The 24,454-nt window shown below is 41.0% G+C and overlaps 1 protein-coding gene across 1 annotated transcript; it reads right to left on the reverse strand.

The window, feature by feature from the left end:
* Positions 1-10,778: 10,778 nt before the first annotated feature.
* Positions 10,779-11,840, reverse strand: LOC135318825 (oocyte-expressed protein homolog). The gene is made up of 3 exons (XM_064477354.1): positions 11,660-11,840; positions 11,286-11,465; positions 10,779-11,035 (listed from the first exon to the last, which is right to left on the reverse strand). The coding sequence occupies exons 1-3, from the start codon at positions 11,838-11,840 to the stop codon at positions 10,779-10,781; spliced, it is 618 nt and encodes a 205-aa protein (XP_064333424.1).
* Positions 11,841-24,454: the final 12,614 nt, after the last annotated feature.

Genomic DNA, 24,454 nt, shown 5'->3' on the forward strand with positions numbered 1-24,454 from the left:
GCTGTAGAGCACAGGGAAATATATTCAAGATCTTGTAAGTAGCTCATGCTAAAAAAAATATGAAAACAAATATATGTGTATTCATGTATGACTGCAAAATTGTGCTGTGCACCAGAAATTGATGCAACCTCGTATACTGATTATAACTCAATAATAATAATAAAAAGCAGAAATCAGGCCATGGTTACTCGAGCATCTCCATGCAGGGATCTGGTAACCTACTTCCTCTGGATGCAGCCCCGAGAAGGCATCTTCAGCTCAAAGCTGGAAAAACTGTGCCAACTGTGGAAAAGCTGGAGAGGCCTTGGCCTGGAGACCTCGGATCATACCTCATCTGGTCCAACTAAGAGACTCGGTCCACGCAGGTCAAGGCTCAGAGCCCATGCGGTGGGGACAGGGCGAGCACAGGTCCCTGCAGCCTGGTTTCGGCCCCAACAAACCTGCTCCACAGCTTCCGGGAAACTCTGGGGCGCAGTCGAGTACCTCTTGCCCCTGGAACAATTTCTGTCTACACACAGGCTCACAGATCAAGTCTGTTTTAAGTTAATCGTAGGCATTTGCCGGAGGTGGGGCAGGGGGAAGGGTAAACGGGGGCTAGGAAGAAGACTCCTCTGATTTGCTTACTGAAAAGGAAAGGGCTAAAGAACCGCTACTTCGTCCCCAAAATCCTCAGCTGCTCGATCACAATATTGGCCACTTGGTCAAAAATTTCTTCATCTCTTTTTTTAAAATAAAGTTCTTTTTTCTTTATGAATTCTGGGAGTCTCTAGAGAGGGCCATCAAGATGGGGGTCACTTGTGCTTCTGGGCTGAGAGCCAAGACCTGACGTGCAAAGTGGAACCAGTTCTCCCAGAGACAAGGAGCCCTAGGCTGGGGCAGAATCCTGAGCGAGTAAGCCAGAGTTTGGGGCTTTTTTTGAAGGGTGGTGGTGGAAGTGGGGAGGTCCCTGGAAAAGATGTTCCAGCAGAGGCAGGAGTCTGGGCTCTGTGAAATAGGAAAAAAGAGATGCAGAGCAGTCTCCCATTGATGCCTGCCTGAGTCCCAGCACTGAGAAGTCGGGGATGCAGCACTCTCCTGGGGCCGTACAGTGCACAGGGCTCCGAGGTCAGGGATGGAGGTGTACACTGAAACAGGCCTGTGCACAGCATTTTGAGGTCAGGGGTGCAGCCCTTTTCTGGTACAGGACTGTGAACAGGACCCCATGGTCAGCTTTGCAACCTTATCCTGGGACAATGCTGTGCATACAGCCCCCAAATTAGGGATGCAGCCCTGTTTTGCACCAGTCCTGTACACAGGGCTCTGAGGTCACTGATGGAGCCCTGTCCTTGAACACCTCTATGCACAGCACCCTGCATTCAGGGGGGCAAACCTGTCATGCTAAAGTCCTCTATGCAAGGCTCTGAAGTCAGGGGTGCAGACCTACCCAGGTGCAGTCCTGTCCACGGGGCTCCCAAGTCAGGGATTCAGCTGTTCTCAGAGAGTCTTGTGCATGGACCTCCGAGGTCAGTTGTGCTGCCCTGTCCTGGGACAGCCTGTGCAAGGGGCGAGGAGATCAGGGATGCATTGCTATTTGGGGACAGTTTTTTGCACAGAGCAAAGGTCAAGAATGCAGCCCTATCCTGGGACAGTAATGTGCACAGGGATCTGAGATCATTGATGCAACTCTATCCTGGTAAAATCCTATGCAAAAGTTCCAGAGGTCAGGGATTCAGGCCTGACCTGTGACAGCCCTGTGCACTGGCGTCTGAAGTTAGGGGTGTAGACGTATCCTGATACAGACCTGTATATACTGCTCTCAGCTCAGGGATGTGGCCATATTCTCTTTTGTCCTTTCTGATAACTGGGGAGGGATCAGCACCTTCCTCTACCCTCCACCTGCCCACCATGGCATCCTGCTGGGCTCTGGAAGGACCCCAGGCTTGCATGTCACACTCCAGATCCATGGTCACATACTCACAGCTGCCCTCTCTGGAGTTGGCAGGTCCCTCTACCACCCCTGACCGGCCTCTTCTCAAGGACACCTGTGCAGGATTGCTCACATCACTTACCATCATAAACGTCCCATTCTTTAAATTTCAATGGGTCTTGTTTTGCCATAGAAAGACAACTAGTTACTTTTTATCAATCTTTTTGAAGACAAGAATCTCAAGATCCCTGACAGAGACTTTAACTATGATGGTTTGACCCCATGCCCTTTTGTATGATTATGACTTTTCTCCCTCTTATTTTTAAGAGAATCACATTTCCAAATTTGATCAATTTCTAACTCTGAGAGCTAATCCCAAAGTTAGCCACCAGATGGTGCACGATCTCTTAATCTCACATCTGGCTTGTTCTTTACAGATAAAATGAAGTATGCTCAGTTTTAAGACTGTTTCCAGAAGCACTCCAAAAAATTTTTTAATGTCCTGTAAAGAAAAGTATTTAGAAATGGGCTGGGCAAAGGGGAAAATTCGTAATTTATCTAGCCACACAGTTCAGCAGAACTGGCGACTCAAGGCAAAACTTGGGGAGGAAGCTGTCTCACCAGGTTATAGCCTCAGATGGCATTATTCCAAAGTAATGTTGATTGCTATATTTCTAAGGATTTTTTTGCCATCTAATTTTGGAACTGTACAGATTCCCTTCTATATAGACATAATCAAATTTAAAAAAAAATTTTAATTAAAAACAAAATTATCAGAGGTATTTGGGATTGAACCCCAAAACTGGTGCATGCTAAGTGCATGCTCTACCAAAGAGCTGTGCCCTCTCCCCACTGGGGAGATATTTTAATAAATGAAAAAGTCCAATAAAAAGTCCAAAAACCAGGGACATTTGCAGAGAATACAGTTGCCCAGGATGATGAAATTGCCAGAGAGATTGGGGTGTATTTTTTTGTTAGTAGTTGATGTTCATTTTGTTTTGCTTTTGTCTCAAATCAGAGTAGACCACCGTGGTGACTGTTGCTCCTCTGTGGAGCCAAGGTTTGAGCAACTGTTGTACCAGGAAGCCCTTGAAATGGCGGCCCAACGGAGCAGCCTGTGAAGCGGAGACACACAGGTCCCCTGGAGCAGCCCAGGAAGCAGCTACACAGAGCCTCCCCAATGCTTCCCACCAGGGCCCGGTTAGCAGGTTTCGAAGGCACCTCGTGCCCAGAAACAAGAGGGCCAGGCAAGGTCAAAGCTGAAGATTCTGCCTGGACCCCTATTCTCCAAGGTCCTGCTTCTGCCACAAAAGCTAAGAAGAAGAAAAAATGGTGCGGGATGTTGTTGGTCCCCTCTCCCCACCACTCACTGTTAAAATGTTTGCAGACATGAATCCAGAGAATTATATTAAAGTGTACAATTTCCCTAAGGGCTTTTAATCGGCAGGGAGAGGAGGAGGGAGAGGCACTCTGCTCAAGGCTGATTTGCACCCAGAGGCGGCTGAGAGCTTGCAGATTTCTGGCCTCTGGCAGATGCTCCCCTTGTGCTATTTAAGGGCAAGCACCTGGCTTTGGAAGGTCAAAGGTCTCTTGGCCCTGTCTTCTCCAGGAAACCTTTCCAAGCCTGTCATGTTGCCACTCAGGGTGACCGGGGAAGTGAAAACTTGCTTTCAAACCAGGCCTCAAGTTTGGGCATTTCTTGAAGCTGCAAACCCCACACTTCCCAGCTCAGGCAACTGATGGTGGGGTGGGGAGAGTGGAAACCAAAAAGGCCAGGGCAGCCCTGCTGTCATCTTCCAACAGTCTTAGGGTCTCTCGACCCTCAGTGAGATTTGAAGGGAGTGAGACCAAAGCAGTGCTGGTGACACTGCCTTAGTAACAGCAGCATTTGGGGAACCCACCTTGTCACTTCTTAAAATTTGAAATGTATTTGAAAATTAACATTGTGTGAATGTAAGTTGTACACTCGCATGTTGTATGATGGTTGCCGTTGTAGAGATAATTAGCACCTCTGTCAGTTTGACTCCCTGTCCTGGCACCCTCGCTAGAAGAGGGAAGTGAATTGTGAACAGCTGGGTGCTAGGATTAAAAAAAAAAAAAAGGAAAAATTAACTGTGTTAAGAAATCTTTCATTTTAAAAATTCACCAAAACTTAAGTATAAAGAACAGGGAATGGTGTGTCCCCTAATGATCCCTCCAAATTTAAAAGAGCTTTTTGTATATAATAAGGGAAACAAAGCTGCAGAGCTGAATTTAACAGTAGTTATTAGCTTATTTTTAGAAGAGGCAAGGAAAACCTAAGGCGAGTGAAACTTAGACGCTTAAGACTCAAAATCATTGCAGACCCAACGTTTCAACTGAGGCTGCAGCAGAGTCGAGTTAAGACTCAGCATTGTTTTTCTGTTTTGTTTTGTTTTGTTTTACCCCATCTAAATAGTACCCATTTGACCAGAATGTCCTATTCTCGCCTTTATAAGAAAATTTACTGTGTAGTATGTAGAGAGCCAATGGAACATTTAAGAGTCTCTGAATATTCTGAAACTTGGACAAAATTATCATGTACATACACCCACAGGGACATGTCTGAAACCAGTTTATGAAAGAAAATGATAGGAAAAAGTACACATCCTTGGTTGGAGGGACTCAAGAAAAGAAGGGAGGTTGAACTTTAAATACAAGGATTTTGGTGTTCTAAACTGCTGTATAAATTTCCCTATGCCTAGAAATTATTGATTTTTTAAAAACTTAATTTCCTCACCAAGGAGGGCATAAAACAGTGCCAAACTAATGCTGAATGTTCACCCAGATGTAAGTCCCCAGGCCTCCTTAACCTGCCCTCTCAAACAACCTGTCTTACAGAAATTCACCATAAACAGGTTCACATGTAGTTTGAATTTTTGTATAGGCTTTGTTTTTCCTTCCAGCAGCTTGATATTCCTCAGGATGGGGACAGATTGATTTAGCCCCTTCCTTCACTATTGCTTGCTTGGCTTGTTTCCAAAATTACTCGATTACGCACAGTTGCCCTGAAATGCTACTGGCATCATTGTGTCAATGTTGGAATATTTCCCTAGGAGAGCTTCCTAGATGTGGAACTGCTGGGTTTTACAGAATGAGCCCCGTTAAAAGTTGTATTGCCAAACTGCCCTGCAAGATACCATACCAATTTATTTTTCCACTGCAGGGTCGGAAAGCTCTTTTTGCTAGACTCACCCAAACTTGGTAGTACCAATCTATATCATCTCCATGTGGGTCATTTTTTCCTGTCTAGCCCACTATGTAGATTTAGAGAATATTTTAATATCTTAGAGGACTGGCCTGCTCTCACTGGGCAGTTGACAGTCTTGGTCATGTGATTTCCCAATGAAGCAATTTATTAAAATGCATAAGACACCAATTGAAGGAAAATGTGTGTACCCATGGCTTCTCAAAATATTGGTTTTATTCTACAAATGCATGCTCTAGTGCTCATTATACTCTTTAAATTATGTTTATATTATGTATACATAAAGGAGTGTATTTTACCTATTAAAAGAAGATAAATTAGATAGGAAGACTTTATTTGGAAACTGTGGCCAAAGGCCATTAAAGGATGTTATTAAGGAACAGAGGCAAAAATGACAAATTCTCCTAATTCAAAAAGGTTCATGCACCTGAATGCTCAGAGCCGCACTATTTACAATAGTGAAGATATGGAAGCAACCTGAGTGTCCACTGACAGATTAATGGTAAAGGTACAGCATGGATATATACACACAAGGACTATCACCTGCTTATAAGAAATTGTGCCATTTGCAACAACGTGGATGGACCTATTATGCTAAGTGAAATAAGTCAAAGTCAAATACTGTTGCAACATATATAGAGTCTAAAAAATAAATGAATATATCTAGCAAAACAGAAACAGACCAACAGACATAGCAAACTGGTGTTCACCATTGGGAGAAGGAATGGGGAAAAGGCCAGGTAGGGCAGGAGACTAACAGGTATGAACCACTATGTATAAAATAGACAAGAAACAAGACTCTATTACACAGCACAGGAAGATATAGCCATTGTTTTAATAACTGTAAATGGGGTCTAATCTTTAAAAATATTAAATCACTATGTTATACACCTGAAACTAATAGAAGACTGTAAATCTACTACACTTCAAATTTTTATATATATTTTTATGGAAGTACAGTTAGTTGACAATGTGTCCATTTCTGGTGTAGATCACAATGCTATAATCATACAGGAACATATATTCATTTTCATATTCTTTTTCATCATGTTACTACAAGATATTGAATATTGTGCCCTGTGCTGTACCGTATAAACTTGCTTATATACTTCAATTATTTTAAGTTAAAAAAAAAAACTACACAAGTCTAGACACAGCAACTCTTGTTTGTACATTTTTGCAGGTAAAATGATTACGGCTAGTAACAAGGTCAGGATAAACAGCTTTGGAATTGACTGACTAGAGTCATCAAAGACAAAGTTTCATTGCTGCTAGAATCCATGGAAAACTTTTTAAGTTCAGCTACAGAGCACACATGATGACCTGTCCAAGGTCTTCCTGCTGCTCCATTTTAATTAAGCCATGTTAGCACTACTTCCATCATCAAAATTTCTCAACTTCACCCTTTCAATCAAAACAGGACCTTTTATAATATCACTGAGTGGTAGAAAAGCCAACCATGTGCCTCCAACCATGTGCCTACAATGCACTGAGAAACACACAATATGATTCATCTAGTATTTTTGCCAAAAATATATTACACAGATCTAACCATGAGGAATTGTAAGGACGGGAGACAGAAAACCACAGACAGGGTGAGAACAGGGACTCTTGCTTGAACACTTTAGGGGCAGGGGAAACAGTTTAGCAGCAAAAAATTTAGTGTGGACTGTGTCTTTGAATAGGCACATAAAGATATCACAGGATACAATTTCAGTGGTTTATGGATTCTCTGGGAAATCTTGAGAGTCCCACTGTGGAGCATATATGACAGGCTGTTGTATTTCAGCCAAGTTAGTAAATATTTGCACTATTGATCTTACAATTCTTCACTAGAAACCTTGGAAAAATCTTATTTACAGCCTTCTTGAGTCCTTCTGGAGCACCTGTGTAATTAGACTTTAAGAAACATTCTCAGCCTATAAAAGTGGTTGTGAAATAACTGGAATTACATTGAGTTCTGGGAAGAACTGACCACATCTATTCAACACTGGACTCTGCTATCCAAAAACCTAGTGTTTCCATTTATTCAAATGCTTCTCTTTCCTCCTTCCCTCCTTTCCATTAATCAGAAATAGCATGTAATGAGTTCAGATTTTTACCATCACTAAGGCAACCCTAAGGAAAAAAAAACTTTTAAATAAGTAATCAAAATGATATATAAAGATTTATCCAACACAAAAAATGAAGAAGGAAAAGAAAAAAGACCTGATAGGAATGAAACCAAAATTGCAGACAGAAATCCAATCATACTGATAATTACATTAAACTAGAAAGGGCCAAATCCTCCAATCAAACAGCAGAGGTATTCCAACTAGATAAAGAAGCCAGATGCAAAAGATGACACTGTATATGATCCTACTCATATTAGATGTTCAGAAAAGACAACTTTGTGGGGACTGAAAGCAGGCTGATTGCCAGGAGCTGGAGACAGTAGAGATGGCTGACAGCTAATGGGCACAAGGGAACTTACTGGAGTGATGGAAATATTCAAAAATTGATTTGTGGTGATGGTGGCACAACTTGCCAATTTACTAAAGAAGGAAATGTACACTCAGAATTCTGTATTATGTAACCAGTTAAGTGACTGCATGTTTCAAAAACTGCAGTGCAATAGCACTAATCCTTAGAGTCTGTAAAATAAAAATTGACAATTGACAAAGATGGACAGCCATTGGAAGTCTCATACACTGCGGAAAAGATTGCAAATCGGTTCAGTCACATTGGCAATGTGATTTTATGTACACCCTCTAACCCAGCAATTCCAGTCTAGATATATACTCAATAGAAATGCATGTATGTATGCACCAAAGTCATGTGCAAAAATGTTCACTGTAGCCCCATTCATTGTAGGTCCAAATGGCAAACCACCAAAATGTACATTAGCAAAATTGAAAACTAAATAATGGTTTATTCATACAATGGAACTAGAATTGCTTGCAACCTGGATAAATCTGACAATGATTCTCTTTATATTTAAGTCAGAAACGTAGTTACTCTGGGGAGGATGCTAAAGGGGGCTTTTGGATTGCTGGTCATGGACGTTCTTCTCTGGGTGCTGCTAAATGGATGTGTTCCCTTTGTATGGTTTAAGATAACTTTTTACACTTTGAATGTGCATGCCTTCTGTAGGAATAGAATACTATGTATGCATCAGTAAAATATTTACTACAGTTATACAACAGTATTTAGAGTAGCAGAAAGCTATGTAAAGAGAACGTGTGGGTAGTGAGATTTTTTGAGTAATTTAATATACTGTATATGCACTTACCCTTCAAAAATAGAGAATGTAAGTATGTTTATTGTCAGAAAAATCAAGAATGGTATTCTTATTTTGAGTGTGGTACTAGTAGATATTTCTATTTTGGCAACTTATTAGGGAAAACAAATTGTCTTGCCCCTCACAGAATAGCAAATACTATAGATAATTCACAGATTAAGAAGTGTATTCTAATTCCTCTTAAAAAATAAAGCACAATGAAAAGGAGCATGAATGCAGCTGTGGAGAAAAATCAAAGCCCGTTGGAAAGTACAGTGTAGAGGTCAGATCTTGGGGGCAACGTTTTGATTCAACACTCACTACATCCCCATGTCCTGGCTCTGTGGCTTCAGCAAGTTGCTTACGCTCCGTGCATCCTCTTTAGGTGCTTGGCACAGGGCCTGGTGTGTGATGCAGTAAATCCATAGCTAGTGTTCCCCCAAATTCTGAAAGTTAGGATGACACAATCACTACCCTGTTCAGACATTAAAAGGCTGAAAAGTCCATAAAGATAGAGTTTTGGCACACTGATGAACGCGAACACAGAAAAACAAAACAAAAATTAAATATTGTATTAGCTTTCCAGGGCTGCTGTGACAAAGCTCCAAACTGAGTGGCTTAAACAACACATTTATTTTCTGAAAGTTCTAGAGACTAGAGGCCCAAGATCAAGATGTCAGCAGGTTCAGTTTGTTCGAGGCCCCTCTCCATGCTTTACAGATGGCCACCTTCTCCCTGTGTCCATATTTCCTTTTATTAAAAAAAAAAAAAAGCCATACTGGATAAGGGCCCATCCACATGACTTCATTTTATCTTAATTACTTCTTTAAAGACCCTCTCCTGATACAGTCACATTCTGAGGTTCTGGGATTTAGGACTTCACCATGTTATTGTGTTTAAAGACAGAAAGAGTAAAAAAAAAAAAAAGAAATTTAATAACTTGGTTTTGGGTAACTTTTGAAAATTGGAATAAGTTTTAAGCATAACCCTTTTCCCCAAATTGTTGAACAGTCAAAAATGTACAATAATATTGCCAGAAAAAAAAAAACAAACACAAATAAAAGCTGCAAATGGTTATCAAATTTTTTCACAGGGAGAAAAAGAAAGAGTTCCTAAGCTTAAATAAAGATGGTGGGGATGAAGGAAAAATCACACGGAAACCATCATTGGTTTAACTACATACAGTAAAAACTTTTCATATGAGAACCATGTAAGAAGCCAAGGAGGGGAAACTTCATTACAATGGACCATTGTTACAAGAGTTTATGTAGATAAAGAACTCCTTATCTTCAGAGTTGAAAGAAGGAATGATAGGAACGAATAAAAATATAACAAAGCGTTTTACAAAAATGTGAAGGGGAAAAACAATCAATATCCTTTGAAATCAAAGAGTTGTATGTGTGTGTGTTTAAAATAATTATAATTGCCTAGAAGCCATTACCACTAAGAGGTGAACACCCTGCATGATTTAAATCACCAACTGTGTATCTAAAGCCACAGGAGTCTTGCAAACTTCCCTCCCACAATTCTGCTTCCTGAAAGTGGCCAGCAAGGTGTGGGGGCTGTTTTGCACACACTGGTTGCAACACTGTAATAAGTAATGCGGGAAAAAAACCCATCTGGCCCATGTAGGACACCTCAAAGGGGCAGGGGAACAGCCTGCTGGGCATCAGGACACATTCCAATGAACAGGCTGCCCAGGAACCTGGCTCTTTCTAGTAAATCTCAACACCAGCCAGGAAGATGAATGCCCACAGCCTTGGCTAGCCTGATGGAATGCCCTCCCACGTGTGTGCGGGAGGCTCCGCAAGAAGGAAAGACAGGCACACCTGTTGCTACTCAGAGGCCGGACCACCAGCTTAATAGGGAGCGCCTCTGGCCAGAAGTGCTGGCATTACCTGTGAGTTTGTGGGAAAAGCTAATTCATGGGCCCAACACACTGAATGAGAATCAGTGGAGAAGGGGATTTGGATATTGTGTTTAAGCAAATTCTCAAGGTGATTCTGACACACTTTAAAGTTTGAGAACAAATGATGCAAGGAAAAAAAATAAAATAAAAGACTGATCCTGCATTCCCGCTCTTTGCTTGAGGGCCTCAATGACCATACAATCATAAAAAGCTTAGTAGTTTCAAAATGGTGGAAACTAAGGAAGAAACCAAGAATAAACCCACCACTATCCCGTCTTTTACACACCTGTCACATCGAGATATGAATGAACAGAAGCAATTTTTGAAAAATGTGTTTCATTTTGAGTGAGCCAAGATCTTTATGCCATTGGACAAAAAGGAAATTTACTGATTTGTTAGAATCGCACAACAAACTCATGTTTGCATCAAAATAATCAAACAACTCTTCATTAAAATACAGGAAAGAAAAATCAGACAATTAAGGAGACTTGCCCTTTTCAACTACAGTGGTAGAAGCAGGGCTGTTCTCATAAGCTCCTGACAATACTTCTGCAGCAGGGCACCAAGAGGGCTGGGGATCTGCTGCACGTGCCTTCAAGAACTTCTTAAAATGTTCCATCTTCTCAGGTGTGTAAGGAAAAACGCTAGCTGTTTCAAAATACTCCTTCACGGGGGTTGGGGGACAGGGGGTGCTGTCAACATCATTTCTCAGGGTGGAAGCTTTGAACCTCAGACCTGGAAATAGTGGCGTAACCAAGCTGAGGCTGGTGTGGGAGGTGATGGGCCTGAATGCATCGCATCTCAGCCTACTTTCCCAAGATCTTACTTGGCCCCTCTCACAAAGGGATGTCCAGGGACTGCATGCAGCATACTGGAGTTAGGAAATGGCAAAATGTTTAGGAAGATGAGAGGCTAGACGGCAGGCAGGTAAGTGCAGGGGATTCCCCCAGGGGCTCCCTCCACACGCACACTTTGAGACCCTCACCTGCAGCACGATGTTCCTTGTGCCTCAACGCCAGGCTCAGGATCACGCTCTTCACGTGAAGTTGTACACGGGGCCTTCCGAAGACTCTGATTTCAACGAAGGTCCTGGATTTCACTGTGTTCACTGAAAGCAGGGCCTGGCTCATCCACTGTATCTCTGGAAGGATTTCTAGCTCTGGGCCTAACGAGGAAATAGACACCCTTGGCTGTGGCATGGTCGAAGGGAGGAGGAGCTAGCAGGGAAGGGGAGGGCTGGGAGCGGGCACCATGGGGCAAACGTGGCCCATGAACGTGGGCACCAGAGTCAGAAGGTTGCTCCGCCGGCCTCCCTCGGGCTGGAGGTGGCCAGAACTCCTGCACACCCAGTCTGCTCACCGAAGACCTGATCGGCCAGCCATGCCTCCAAGTAAAACACCAACGGGTTTTCCAGGTCCTCCGCGGGGAACCACCACGGTCGGACGAGAACCCGTGGCGGCAACATCAACAGCCCGTCGCCCTGGGCGGGCGCCGTCCGTTCTCCCTCCTGGGCCTGCGCAGCCTCTCCGGGGTCGCCCATGCTCGGGTCAGCGCTGGGTGAGCCTGGTGTGAGCCACTTTCGTGGGACTTGGGGAGGGGCGAGCCGGCCTTTATGCTCCTGGGGCCCCGCCCCTTCCGGTGCGCCCGAGCCCTGTTGCTGGGAAACGCCCCGCCCCTTCCGGGATACCAGCTTCCCGGCTGACGTGGGGCACGTGGGTTTCCTCTTCCACCGTGAGCTGGCATTTATCTGAGCCCCGGTGACTATCAGAGGCTCTCTGTGGTCGTCCCCACTGGTCAGGTGACACTAAGTCACAAAGGCTCCCAACACAGCACATGGCTGATGACCTGCTTAGTTGGAACTGGGGACTTGAGTGTGCGGCCATAACTGTCAGTGCCCGGGTGACGGTTTCTGCGAGGCCGGCAGGTGGGTCAGGCCGAGGGCAGGCCCGTGGAGTCTACATTTTGGCTCTTCTGCAATCTGTGATCTGTCCTCTGATTCTCTGGTTTGTTAGCAATTCAGAAGCATTCAAACACGTGTGTCATGACTTCAAATAAAAACGTCATAGTTGGTCATTCTAGAAAAAGAGCCAGTGTAGACAATTCCTGTTTGTTTCCAATAATCCTCAGACAACTATTATTGATGCACACTTCTTCCCAGTGTGCTTAATTATAAGGTAAGAATTTAAATTATAACAGGGGAGGGTATAGCTCAGTGGTACAGTGCATGCTAAGCATGCATGAGGCCCTGGGTTCAAATCCCCAGAACTTATGTGAAATAAATAAATAACCCACCTAATTACCTCCCCCAAGACCCTCCCCCCAGTTTAAATCATGAAATATTTCACACCTTCATAAAAGTTGTACAACGGAGACTCATGCACCAACACCCTCCCACTTAAAATGTTATCATTTTGCCATATTTGCCTTGCTTCTCTCTTCTTTAAAATAAATGTCACTAAAGCATCTTTCCTTTCCCTCCCCACAGGAAATTGTACTGAAGTTGGTGTGTATCACCCATGTATGTTCTTATAATTTATCCAGTGCAGTTCTAGAAATATTTGGCAGTTGTTTTAGAATAAATGGCATCTGATGGGCAAACAGTTTTGTTCTTTCAATTAGTTATGTTGTGGGTTTTTTTTTTTAATCCTTTAGAGAGTTTCAGTCATTTACGTAAAGGGGGCGTTTTTAATGGGCTTCATTTCCTCATTACACCGTCTAGGCTCCAACGATTATCTGAGAGGAGATAATGAATCTAACTTTACCGGATATTTTTATTTCCTCAATATAATGCTAAAAATCAACATAATAATACATACATATTTTAAAACAAAATCTTGGGGCTATAAAGTATGACTCGGTCTCTTAATTTTTTTTTTCAATTGTATGTATTTTGAATATCTCGTTTAAATTGAGTTTCACCTTCATTAAGTTATCTTTTGTGCTTGTGTGTTTTGGAGAGGGGAGGTAATTAGGTATATTTACTTATCTTTTTTGATTAAAGATAGATTTAGAGTGATACACACTACAGATCATGCAGGCTGTTTCAGAATGAGAGAAAGGCCATGAGATGTGGGGTTTGGGTGCTCAGGTTAAAGTAAACGTAGATACACACTCCATAGACAGAGTTCCTACCATCTCGGTATATGAGGGATTGAGTGGGGCCACCAGGCATGGTGCTGCCTGCTTTTATGGGCTGGGGAGCTTCACGTGCCAACAACTGGGATATTTATTTATCTTTTGATGGAGGTACTGGAGACTGAACCCTGAACATTGTACATGCTGAGCATGCACTCTCCCACTGAGCTATAGCCTCCCCTAAGGTGTCTTTTGAGAAATAAAATTCTTAATTGTAATATAGTCAGCTACATAGGTGTTTATGGTAAGTGCATTCCTTGCACTGCTTAAGAAATCTTCCCTGCCCCGAGGTTTAAAGACATTCACTATCCTTTCCATTAAGAATGCTGGAGTTTCCATCTCGACTTTTAAATCCTTGAATCATCTGTGGTTAATTTATTTTTTCATTGAGCATAATGGAGGTATATAACTTCAACTTTTTATAAATTGATTTTTTTTTTGTTTGAACCACTCTTTTAAGCGTATGTCTCTAAACTGAGTCCCCATCAAATTATATACCTGGAAATTTTCAGACTCCTTTATGTAGCATGAGGTATCCACAAGGCTGGTTTATGGCTACCCAGTTCCACAAACACAGTGCCCGGCCCACAACACCCCATTCCCAGGAGGACCACCTCCCACCTTCCCGAGCCCTCCCTTCATTCCAAGCACTGGTGGGCCCAGCCAGCTCTGAGTTTGCAAGGGTTTCCAATGCTTTGACGCATTTCTTCTTGCACCAGAACCCCTTGGTCTTGGGAATGCATGGGGAGAGGAAGCTGTTGACTCTTCCCCTAGAAACAAGTGTTTGAGCTTGCTCCACGAAAGGCAGGAGGCCACGTTTTGGAGTGTGAAGACCACACACCTAATAAAACTGAGTCTAAAGTGAGGTTTGTTTGCCCTCAGCACACTGGGGCAGGACCCCGGGACTTCACTGCACAGGCGACCCCTGCAACTCCCAGGGACTCAGGAGTAATTCCTGCCATTTAACAAAGAGGAAAATGAGATTCAGAAATTCATTATCTTCAAGGGTCATGATGGGGGCTCTAAAGTGGCCCCATGGTTCAAAGTCCTTGAAGGCCCTAAATCTGAACTTTTGAATCTACCCCAATTTCAAACTTCACATCGCATGCACTTCCTGGCCGCTCTGTAACAAACTGTGTGACCCCAGCTTCCAGCTCTAAAGAAACTTGTTTCATTCATTTAAAAATACGGGAGGAGGGGCGGGTATAGCTCAGTGGTAGAGAGTGTGCTCAGCATGTGCAAGGTCCTGGGTTCAATCCCCAGTAGTTCTGTTAAGAAACAAAACCAAGCAAAATCACATTGCTCTAAGTAATGTGCAAGATCCACCCAATGAAGGCATGATTTCAATGATATACGGCTTCACTGATGGAGATGCAGCTGGCTTGGTGACATCTAATACCCCTCAGCTGGCTTTTATGGCCACTTCTTAGTGCAGACCTGTGCACTGTTCTTTTGCAACCAACACTGTAATCAATTGAGGTAAAGGGCAATGACTAAAACTTGCAAATGAAAGATTATTAACTGGATATTCAAGTGGTCTGGAAGTTATAGCCCATAGGTATGAATTACAAAGAAGAAAATGTTCCTTTATAATAGAGACTTAAAGGACAGAGGCCACGTTAACCAAAGACTAAAATTAGCATCACTAATAATGGGGCAAATTGACTACTGGTTTGTCAATTCCATGAAAACAACAGATCAGACTATTTTATAAAGAGACTATCTTATTAGTCAAAGTTATTCATATTTCAAACTCTAGATCAAAGACAGAGAAAGAACATTTTGAGGGGTTGGGGAGGGTATAGCTCAGTGGTAGAGTGCATGCTTAGCATGGATGTGGACTTAGGCTCAATCCTCAGTACTTCCATTTAAATAAATAAACAAATCTAACTACCACCCCACAGAAAAGAAAATTTAAAAATTTATCTTAATTTAAAAAATTAAAAATAAAAAAAGAAAGAATATTTCAAGAGAGTAGGGAAATTTTTAACATTGGCTATATGATAAGGTAGTATTTGATTATATGTTTTATCATATATAACTTCTATAATGTGCTTTTTTATATAAGAAAATGTCCTTGTTTTGACAATATCTATGCAGTGTTGATATCTATAATTTACTTACAACTACTTCAAAACTCCCCCAAAGGAAATTTTATTTTCTCTCTCTATATATAGTGCCAATGTTACAAACATTTACAGTTGGTTCTCAGTAAAGGACATCCAGAATTCTTTTTAATTTTCTGTAGTTCTGAACGTTAATGAAAAGGAGATGAAGTACCAGTGGATCAGGTAGCTGGTAAAAAAGGACATTTTCTGAAGGAAAAAAAAAATGTAACTTACCCCTAGTGAGGATTTCCCTTATTATGCCTTCTAATCCATCACACCCCCCCCCCAATAGAGAGTCATATCCTTTCTTTGACTGGAAGTTCAATATTGTATTTAAAGAATTAGATAGAGGGGCAAAGGAATTTGCGTCCAATTTAAGAGTCTTAGAAGCCTGCCTAACTATACAAACTTATTTCAAATTCATAAAACTCTATAAACTTATAGGATGAACAACCAGGATTTGAACTTGGGGTTCAAAAATTATAACCATCAAAAAACTTTGACTTGAAAAGATACATGCACCCAGTGTTCATAGCAGCAGTATTTACCATAGCCAAGACATGAAAGCAACTTAACTGTCCACTGACAGATGACTGGATAAAGAAGTTGTAGTATTTATACAATGGAATACTACTCAGCCATTAAAAAGATTGAAATAATGCCATTTGCAGCAATGTAGATGGACCTAGTGATTTTCATATTAAGTCAGACAAAGCAAATATCATATGACATCACTTACACATGGAATCTAAAAAAAATGATACAAATGACCTTATTTACAAAACAGAAATAGACTCACAGACATAGAAAACCAACTATGGTTACCAAAAGGGAAATTTGGGTTGATAAATTAAGAATTTGGGATTAATAGATGCACACCACTATGTATAAAATGGAGAAACAATAAGGACCCACTGTATAACACAGGGAACTATATTCAATATCTTGTAACAACTTATTACAGAAAAGAGTCTGAAAAAGAATATATGTAACATATAACTGAATCACTTTGTTGTACATCTGAAACATTGTAAGTCACTATACTTCAAAAATATATAAAATTTTTAAAAGGTAGAAGAAAAAAATGGTATGGGTTAAACAAAACACACCTGGAAGAATCACTAGGCCTGGGGAAACCAATCTACAGGGAGTTCACCTGCCAGGCACACCTGTATCCTCAGCCTCTGGGAAACAGCGTGCTTCCAAAGGTGTGTGATGCCTCAGGTCTGATCCTGCCCTGCTTGCTCTCCATCTCAGCTGCTTCCTGCCCTTCAGAGGTGCATAACCTCTTCTGGTTCCATCGCATGCTCTATCAAGTCTCTCTAAATTGATATACAGCCTTATTAATCAATGTGATTCCTATCAAAGTGCTGTCAAGATTTCCTTGTAGATATCAAGACGGTTATAATTTACATTTATAAAAACAAAGGAACTAAAATAGTGAAAACACTTTTGAAAAAAAATGATCTGCCTGCCTAAATTTAATTATTATTATACAGCTATAGTAATCAAGACAATGCAGTATTGGTAAATTGAATGTAAAATGTAGAGGTATAAAACCTTTAGGAAAAAAACATAGGATGATATCTTTGGGAACACAGGCTGATACATCCTGAGATGTATCAAATGGTTGATATATACAAGAAAAATTGGACCTCATCTAAAGTAAAAACTTTAAAAAGAATTTTTTGACGAGAGTGGTACATAACTTTATTTCTTAATATATTTATTTTTAATGGAGGACCTTGGGGTTGAACTCAGAGTCTCGTGCATACTAATATTACACTCTTCCCTTGAGCTATACCATCCCCTTAAAGTAAAATCTTTTGTTTCAGGAAAAGCCCTGTTAATCAGATGAACAGGCAAACTAAAGGTAGGAGAGAATTTTTATGAATCCCATACCCAACAAAAGTCTAATATCGATAACGCACAAAGAACTCTCAAAACTCAAGAGTAAAAAAAAAAAAAAACCAACACATTTAGAAAGTAAGCAAAAACTGCTTCAGTGAAGAGGCTGTGAAGATGGCTAATAAACACATGTTGAGCTGTTCCTCATCACATTCTATCAGGGAAATGCAGATTAAAGCCACACTGAGATATCAGTGTACAACTATCAGAATGAATAAAATAAAAAAAACAGGGACAATGCCAAAGTCGGGGAGGATTCAGAACAAGTAGATCACGCATGCATTGCTGGTGGAAGGTAAAATGGTACAACAGCTTTGGAGACAATCTGAGAGTTCCTCAGCTGATTAAATATATAGTTACCATATGACCCAGCAATTACTCTTCTAAGGACGCACCCAAGAGGAATGAAATATATGTCCACACAAAAACTTGCACATGAATATTTATAGCAGATTTGCACGTAATAGCCACAAGCTGGAAACAACAATTTGTTTTAACAGGTGAATGGATAACTAAACGGTGATACATTTAACCATAGATTACTTGTCAGTAAAAATAAACTATTGATAGAAGCAACTACCTAAATGAATCTCCAGAGAATCATGCTGAGTGAAAAAAAGGCCAATCGTCGAAGTTTACATGCTGTATAATTCCATGTGTATAACATTCTTGAAATGACAAATTTATGGAGGTGGAAAACAAACTACTGGTTGCCAGAAATTAAAGAGCAGGTAGGGACCTGAAGGAAGTGGGTGTGGCTATAAAAGGTCAAATAAAGGACACGTGGTGATAGAAATGTTCTCTATCTTTTTTTTAAACATTTTTATTGATTTATAATCATTTTACAATGTGCCAAATTCCAGTGTTCAGCAAAATTTTTCAGTCATTCATGGACATATACACACTCATTGGCACATTTTTTTCTCTGTGAGTTATCATAACATTTTGTATATATTTCTCTGTGCTATACAGTGTAGTCTATTCTACAATTTTGAAATCCCAGTCTATCCCTTCCCACCCTCCATGCCCCTGGTAACCACAAGTCTGTATTCTCTGTCTCTGAGTTTATTTCTGTCCTGCATATACACTTTGTTTTTGTTTGTTTGTTTTTGTTTTTTAGATTCCACATATAAGTGATCTCATATGGTATTTTTCTTTCTCTTTCTGGCTTACTTCACTTAGAATGACATTCTCCAGGAGCATCCATGTTGCTGCAAATGGCATTATGTTGTCGGTTTTTATGGCTGAGTAGTATTCCAATGTATAAATATACAACCTCTTCTTTATCCAGTCACCTGTTGATGGACATTTAGGCTGTTTCCATGTTTTGGCTATTGTAAATAGTGCTGCTATGAAAATTGGGGTGCAGGTGTCATCCTGAAGTAGATTTCCTTCTGGATACAAGCCCAGGAGTGGGATTCCTGGGTCATATGGTAAGTCTATTCCTAGTTTTTTGAGGAATCTCCACACTGTTTTCCATAGTGGCTGCACCAAACTGCATTCCCACCAGCAGTGTAGGAGGGTTCCCTTTTCTCCACAGCCTCTCCAGCATTTGTCATTTGTTGATTTTTGAATGACGGCCATTCTGACTGGTGTGAGGTGATACCTCATTGTAGTCTTGATTTGCATTTCTCTGATAATTAGTGATATTGAGCATTTTTTCATGTGCTTTTTGATCATTTGTATGTCTTCCTTGGAGAATTGCTTGTTTAGGTCTTCTGCCCATTTTTGGATTGGGTTGTTTAGTTTTTTCTTATTGAGTCGTATGAGCTGCTTATATATTCTGGAGCTCAAGCCTTTGTCGGTTTCACTTGCAAAAATTTTCTCCCATTCCATAGGTTTTCTTCTTGTTTTATTTCTGGTTTCCTTTGCTGTGCAGAAGCTTGTAAGTTTCATTAGGTCCCATTTGTTTATTCTTGTTTTATTTCTTCTAGGAGAAAATTTTTGAAATGTATGTCAGATAATGTTTTGCCTATGTTTTCCTCTAGGAGGTTTATTGTATCTTGTCTTATGTTTAAGTCTTTAATCCATTTTGAGTTGATTTTTGTATATGGTGTAAGGGAGTATTCTAGCTTTATTGTTTTCCATGCTGCTGTCCAGTTTTCCCAACATCATTTGCTGAAGAGACTGTCATTATTCCATTGTATATTCTTGCCTCCTTTGTCAAAGATGAGTTGACCAAAAGTTTATGGGTTCATTTCTGGGCTCTCTATTCTTTTCCATTGGTCCATATGTCTGTTTTGGTACCCATACCATGCTGTCTTGATGACTGTAGCTCTATAGTATTGTCTGAAGTCTGGGAGAGTTATTCCTCCAGCCTCTTTCTTTCTCTTCAGTAATGCTTTGGCAATTCTAGGTCTTTGATGGTTCCATATAAATTTTATTATGATTTTTCCTAGTTCTGTGAAATATGTCCTGGGTAATTTGATAGGGATTGCATTAAATCTGTAGATTGCCTTGGGCAGTGTGACCATTTTAACAATATTGATTCTTCCAATCCAAGAGCATGGAATATCTTTCCATTTTTTAAAGTCTTCTTTAATTTCCTTCATTAGTGGTTTATAGTTTTCTGTGTATAATTCTTTCACCTCTTTGGTTAGATTTATTCCCAGATATTTTATTACTTTGGGTGATATTTTAAAGGGGATTGTTTCTTTACTTTCTTTTTCTGTTGATTTATCGTTAGTGTTAAGAAATGCAACTGATTTTTGAACGTTAATTTTGTAACCTGCTACCTTGCTGAATTATTCAATCAGCCCTAGTAGCTTTTGTGTGGACCTTTTAGGGTTTTCTATATATAGTAACATGTCATCAGCATATAATGACAATTTTACCTCTTCTTTTCCAATTTGGATCCCTTTTATTTTTTTGTCTTGCCTGACTGCTGTGGCTAGGACATCCAGGAATATGTTGAATAGGAGTGGTGATAGTGGGCATCCTTGTCTTGTCCCAGATTTTAGTGGGAAGCTTTTGAGTTTTTCACCATTGAGTGCTATGCTGGCTGTAGGTTTGTCATATACAGCTTTTATTATGTTGACATTTGTTCCCTCTATATCCACTTTGGCGAGAGTTTTTATCATAAATGGGTGTTGAATTGTATCAAATGCTTTTTCGGCATCAATTGAGATGATCATGTGGTTTTTGTCCTTTCTCTTGTTGATGTGATGTATTACACTGATTGATTTGCGTATGTTGAACCAGCCTTGTGTCCCTGGGATGAACCCCACTTGGTCATGATGTATAATCTTTTATATGTGTTGTTGGATTCTATTTGCTAAAATTTTGCTGAGGATTTTGGCGTCCATGTTCAGCACTGATATTGGCCAATAATTCTCTTTTTTTGTAGTGTCTTTGCCTGGTTTTATCAGGGTGATGGTGGCTTCATAGAATGAATTTGGGAGTATTCCCTCCTTTTCAATTGTCTGAAAGAGTTTGAGAAGGACTAGTATGAGTTCTTCTTTGTATGTTTGGTAGAATTCCCCGGTGAAGCCGTCCGTTCCTGGACTTTTATTTGTTGGGAGGTTTTTAATTTCTATTTCTATTTCCTTTCTAGTGATCAGATTGTTCCAGTGTTCAGTTTCTTCTTGGTTCAGTTTTGGTGGACAGTAAGTTTCGAGAAACTTGTCCATCTCCTCTAGGTTTTCCAGTTTGGTTCCATATAGTTTTTCATAATATTCTTGTATGATATTCTGTATTTGTATTCTGTTTGTTGTAACTTCTCCATTTTCCTTTGTTATTTTACTAATTTGTGCTCTCTCTTTTTTCTTTTTTGTGAGTTTTTCCAGAGGTTTGTCGATTTTATTTACTTTTAAAAAAAAACAGCTTTTGATTTGGTTGATTTTTTCTATGGTCTTGTTAATCTCTATTGTATTTAATTCCTCTCCGATCTTTATTATTTCCTTCCTTCTGCTGCTTTTTGGGGCTTTTTGTTCTTCTTTTTCTAATTCATTCAGGTGGTGGGTTAACTTGTTTAGTTGAGATTGTTCTTCTTTTTTGAGGAAGGCCTGTATCGCTGTAAACTTCCCTCTTAGCACTGCCTTTGCTGTGTCCCATAGGTTTTGAGTGGTTGTGCTTTCATTGTCATTTGTCTCAAGGTATTTTTTAATTTCAGCTTTGATTTCCTCATTGATCCATTGTTTTTTCAATAACATATTGTTTAATCTCCATGCTTTCCTTTTGTTCTCCTTTGTTTCTCTGTTGTTCATTTCCAGTTTAATGGCACTGTGGTCAGTAAAGATGCTTGAGATAATTTCTACCTTCTTAAAATTGTTGAGGTTTCTTTTGTGCCCAAGTACATGATCGATCCTGGAAAATGTTCCATGTGCAGTTGAAAAGAATGTATATCCTATTTTTGGGGGGTGTAATGCTCTGAAAATATCCACCAAGTATAGTTTTTCTATTGTAGTATTTAATTTCTCTGTTGTCTTGTTTATTTTCTGTCTGGAAGATCTGTCTAGTGATGTTAATGCAGTGTTAATATCTCCAACTATGATTGTATTCCCATCGATATCCCCCTTTATCTCTGTTAGTAATTCTTGTATGTACTTAGGTGCTTCTATATTGGGTGCATATATATTAACGAGTGTAATATCCTCATCTTGTATCACTCCTTTAATCATTATAAAATGTCCTTCTTTATCTTTCTTTATGGCCTTTGTTTTAAAGTCTATTTTGTCTGAAATCAGTACTGCAACACCTGCTTTATTGGCTTTTTCATTTGCATGGAATATCCTTTTCCATCCTTTTACTCTCAATCTATATGTGTCCTTCTCCCTAAAGTGGGTCTCTTGTATGCAGCATATTGAAGGTTCTTGCTTTATTATCCTGTCTGCCTCTCTATGTCTTTGACTGGAGCATTTTGTCCTTTAACATTTACAATAATTAATGATAGATGTGTGTTTATTGCCATTTTGAACTTATCTGTGCAGTTGACTAGGTATATCCTGTTTGTTCCTTTCTTCTTCCTTTTGTGGTTTGGTAATTTTCCTTTGTATTATCATGGATTTTATTTACTTTTTGTGACTCCCTTGTAAATTTTTGGCTTGTGGTTACCCTTTTTTTGTAAATCTATTAACCCATTACTGTAACTGTTTTTATTAAACTGATAGTAACATGATCTCAAACCCATCCTACTGTTAAAAAAAAAATAAAGAAAACACTATTCTATATTTCCCTGCCTCCCTCTCCCACTCTCAGTGATTTGTATGTCTTCTTTTACAATTTCATGTTTACTTTATTTGTAATTCATGAGTTGTCACCTTCCAGTTGTGAATTTCTCATTTCTGTAGCATTCTGCTGCTTTTCTATTTAGAATAGCCCTTTCAATATTTCTTTTAGCATAGGTTTAGTATTGCTAAACTCCTGCATTTTTTTTTTTTTTTTTTTTGTCTGTGAAACTCTTTATTTCTCCTTCTATACTAAAGGATAGCCTTTCTGGATAAAGTACCCTAGGCTGCTTCTTTTTTTCGTTCAGGGCTTTGAATATATCTTGACACTCCCTTCTGGCCTGTAGTGTTTGTGTAGAGAAATCAGCTGGGCGCCTTATGGGGGTTCCCTTGTAACTTACTCTTTGCTTTTCTCTTGCTGCCTTTAGAATCATTTCTTTATCCTTGACTCTGGCCATCTTGATTATGATATGTCTTGGTGTGGGTCTATTTGGGTTCTTCCTGTTTGGGACCCTCTGAGCTTCCTGTACTTGGATATCCAATTCCTTCTTTAAGTTTGGGAAGTTTTCAGTCATGATTTCTTCAAATGTATTAAGAAGTAAAAATTAAGAGGGTAATAGAAAATAGAACAGGTAAAAACAGATTTAAAAAAAAAAGGGGGGGTTTTGGTGTTCTCCTGGAGTCTGTGTGCTTTTATTGTGAAGTCTTTCTGTCTTCGTCCTGTTTTGGAAGCTCAGGTTGCTGTTTTCAGAGGCCCTCCATTGGCGCCCTCTTCTGTGCTGCTCCCAGCACCTGTCGGCAATCAGATCGCGCTTCCTCCTAACACTGGGTCAGGTGCAGCTCTCCTCTGCTATGGGCGGGTGGGTCACTGCCCCTCCGGATGCCGCGGTCAGATGTTGCAGACTGGCCGGGTTGGAGGGCGGGTCACGCCCCCTCCCAGCACTGTGGTCAGGGGCTGCGTTCCTGCCTGAAATGTGGGGGTGCCGCTCTCCCTCTACCTGTGCCACCGGTAGTTCTGCTCTCTGTGTGGCTGCATGCTCTGCCCTGGTCTGCGCTCTGCGGGTGGTCTCGGGGAAGACAGAGGGACAGCCCTGTCCCTGCTCTGAGCCAAAACCCAGCTCCTTGTTTGTCTTTGTGGAGCAAGTTCTCTGAGGGACCAGGATGGAAGGATCCTATCTGCCCCGGGCTGCAGACCAGTCTCAGTCTGGCCTTTGAGGCTGCTAAGCCCCTCGGTGCGGATGCAGGTTTCACCCCCGCCCCCTCCTGGGTGCTAAGCGCTGGAGGATATGGCGGCTGTGCCTGAGCCCCGCCTCTCTTCCCCCTAAAACTTTCCACGGGTTTTCAGAGTTGGGGGTGTGCACCCTTCCCCCAAGAGCACATCAACCTTGCTGTTTTATGGAGGGCCCAGTTTGTTCTGACCTGTGCACCCACAGCCATGGAACGCAGCCCCTTGCTTTGCCCCAGGGCTGCCTCCATGCAGCCACCCCCACCCTCCGCCCGGCTTGTGCAGCCTGGCCCTGCCCGCCGCTGCCAGCCCATGTCTCAGGCTGGGTGTCGGGGGGATGCTCTGTGCCCGTTTAACTTAGTTCTGTCAGTCAAGGTCTGCTCTGTACAGATCCGAGCCTCGGAGGCTCCCCCTCCATCCCGCTGGCCTCTCAGTTGGAGAGGGGAGACCCAGCGAGCCAGCGCCAGTCCTCCTTTGCCGCTCCCTCCCCGCGGGACCCGTCCCGCACTGCTTTGACTTTTGTTCTTTCTTTTTTCCTTTTCTCCTACCAGATGTTTTGCGTCTTTATCTTTTGAAGAGGGCGATGTTCTGTCGGAGTTCCACAGGTGCTCTG

Source organism: Camelus dromedarius, chromosome 22, assembly GCF_036321535.1.
Source record: "Camelus dromedarius isolate mCamDro1 chromosome 22, mCamDro1.pat, whole genome shotgun sequence".
Classification (NCBI taxonomy): domain Eukaryota; kingdom Metazoa; phylum Chordata; class Mammalia; order Artiodactyla; family Camelidae; genus Camelus; species Camelus dromedarius.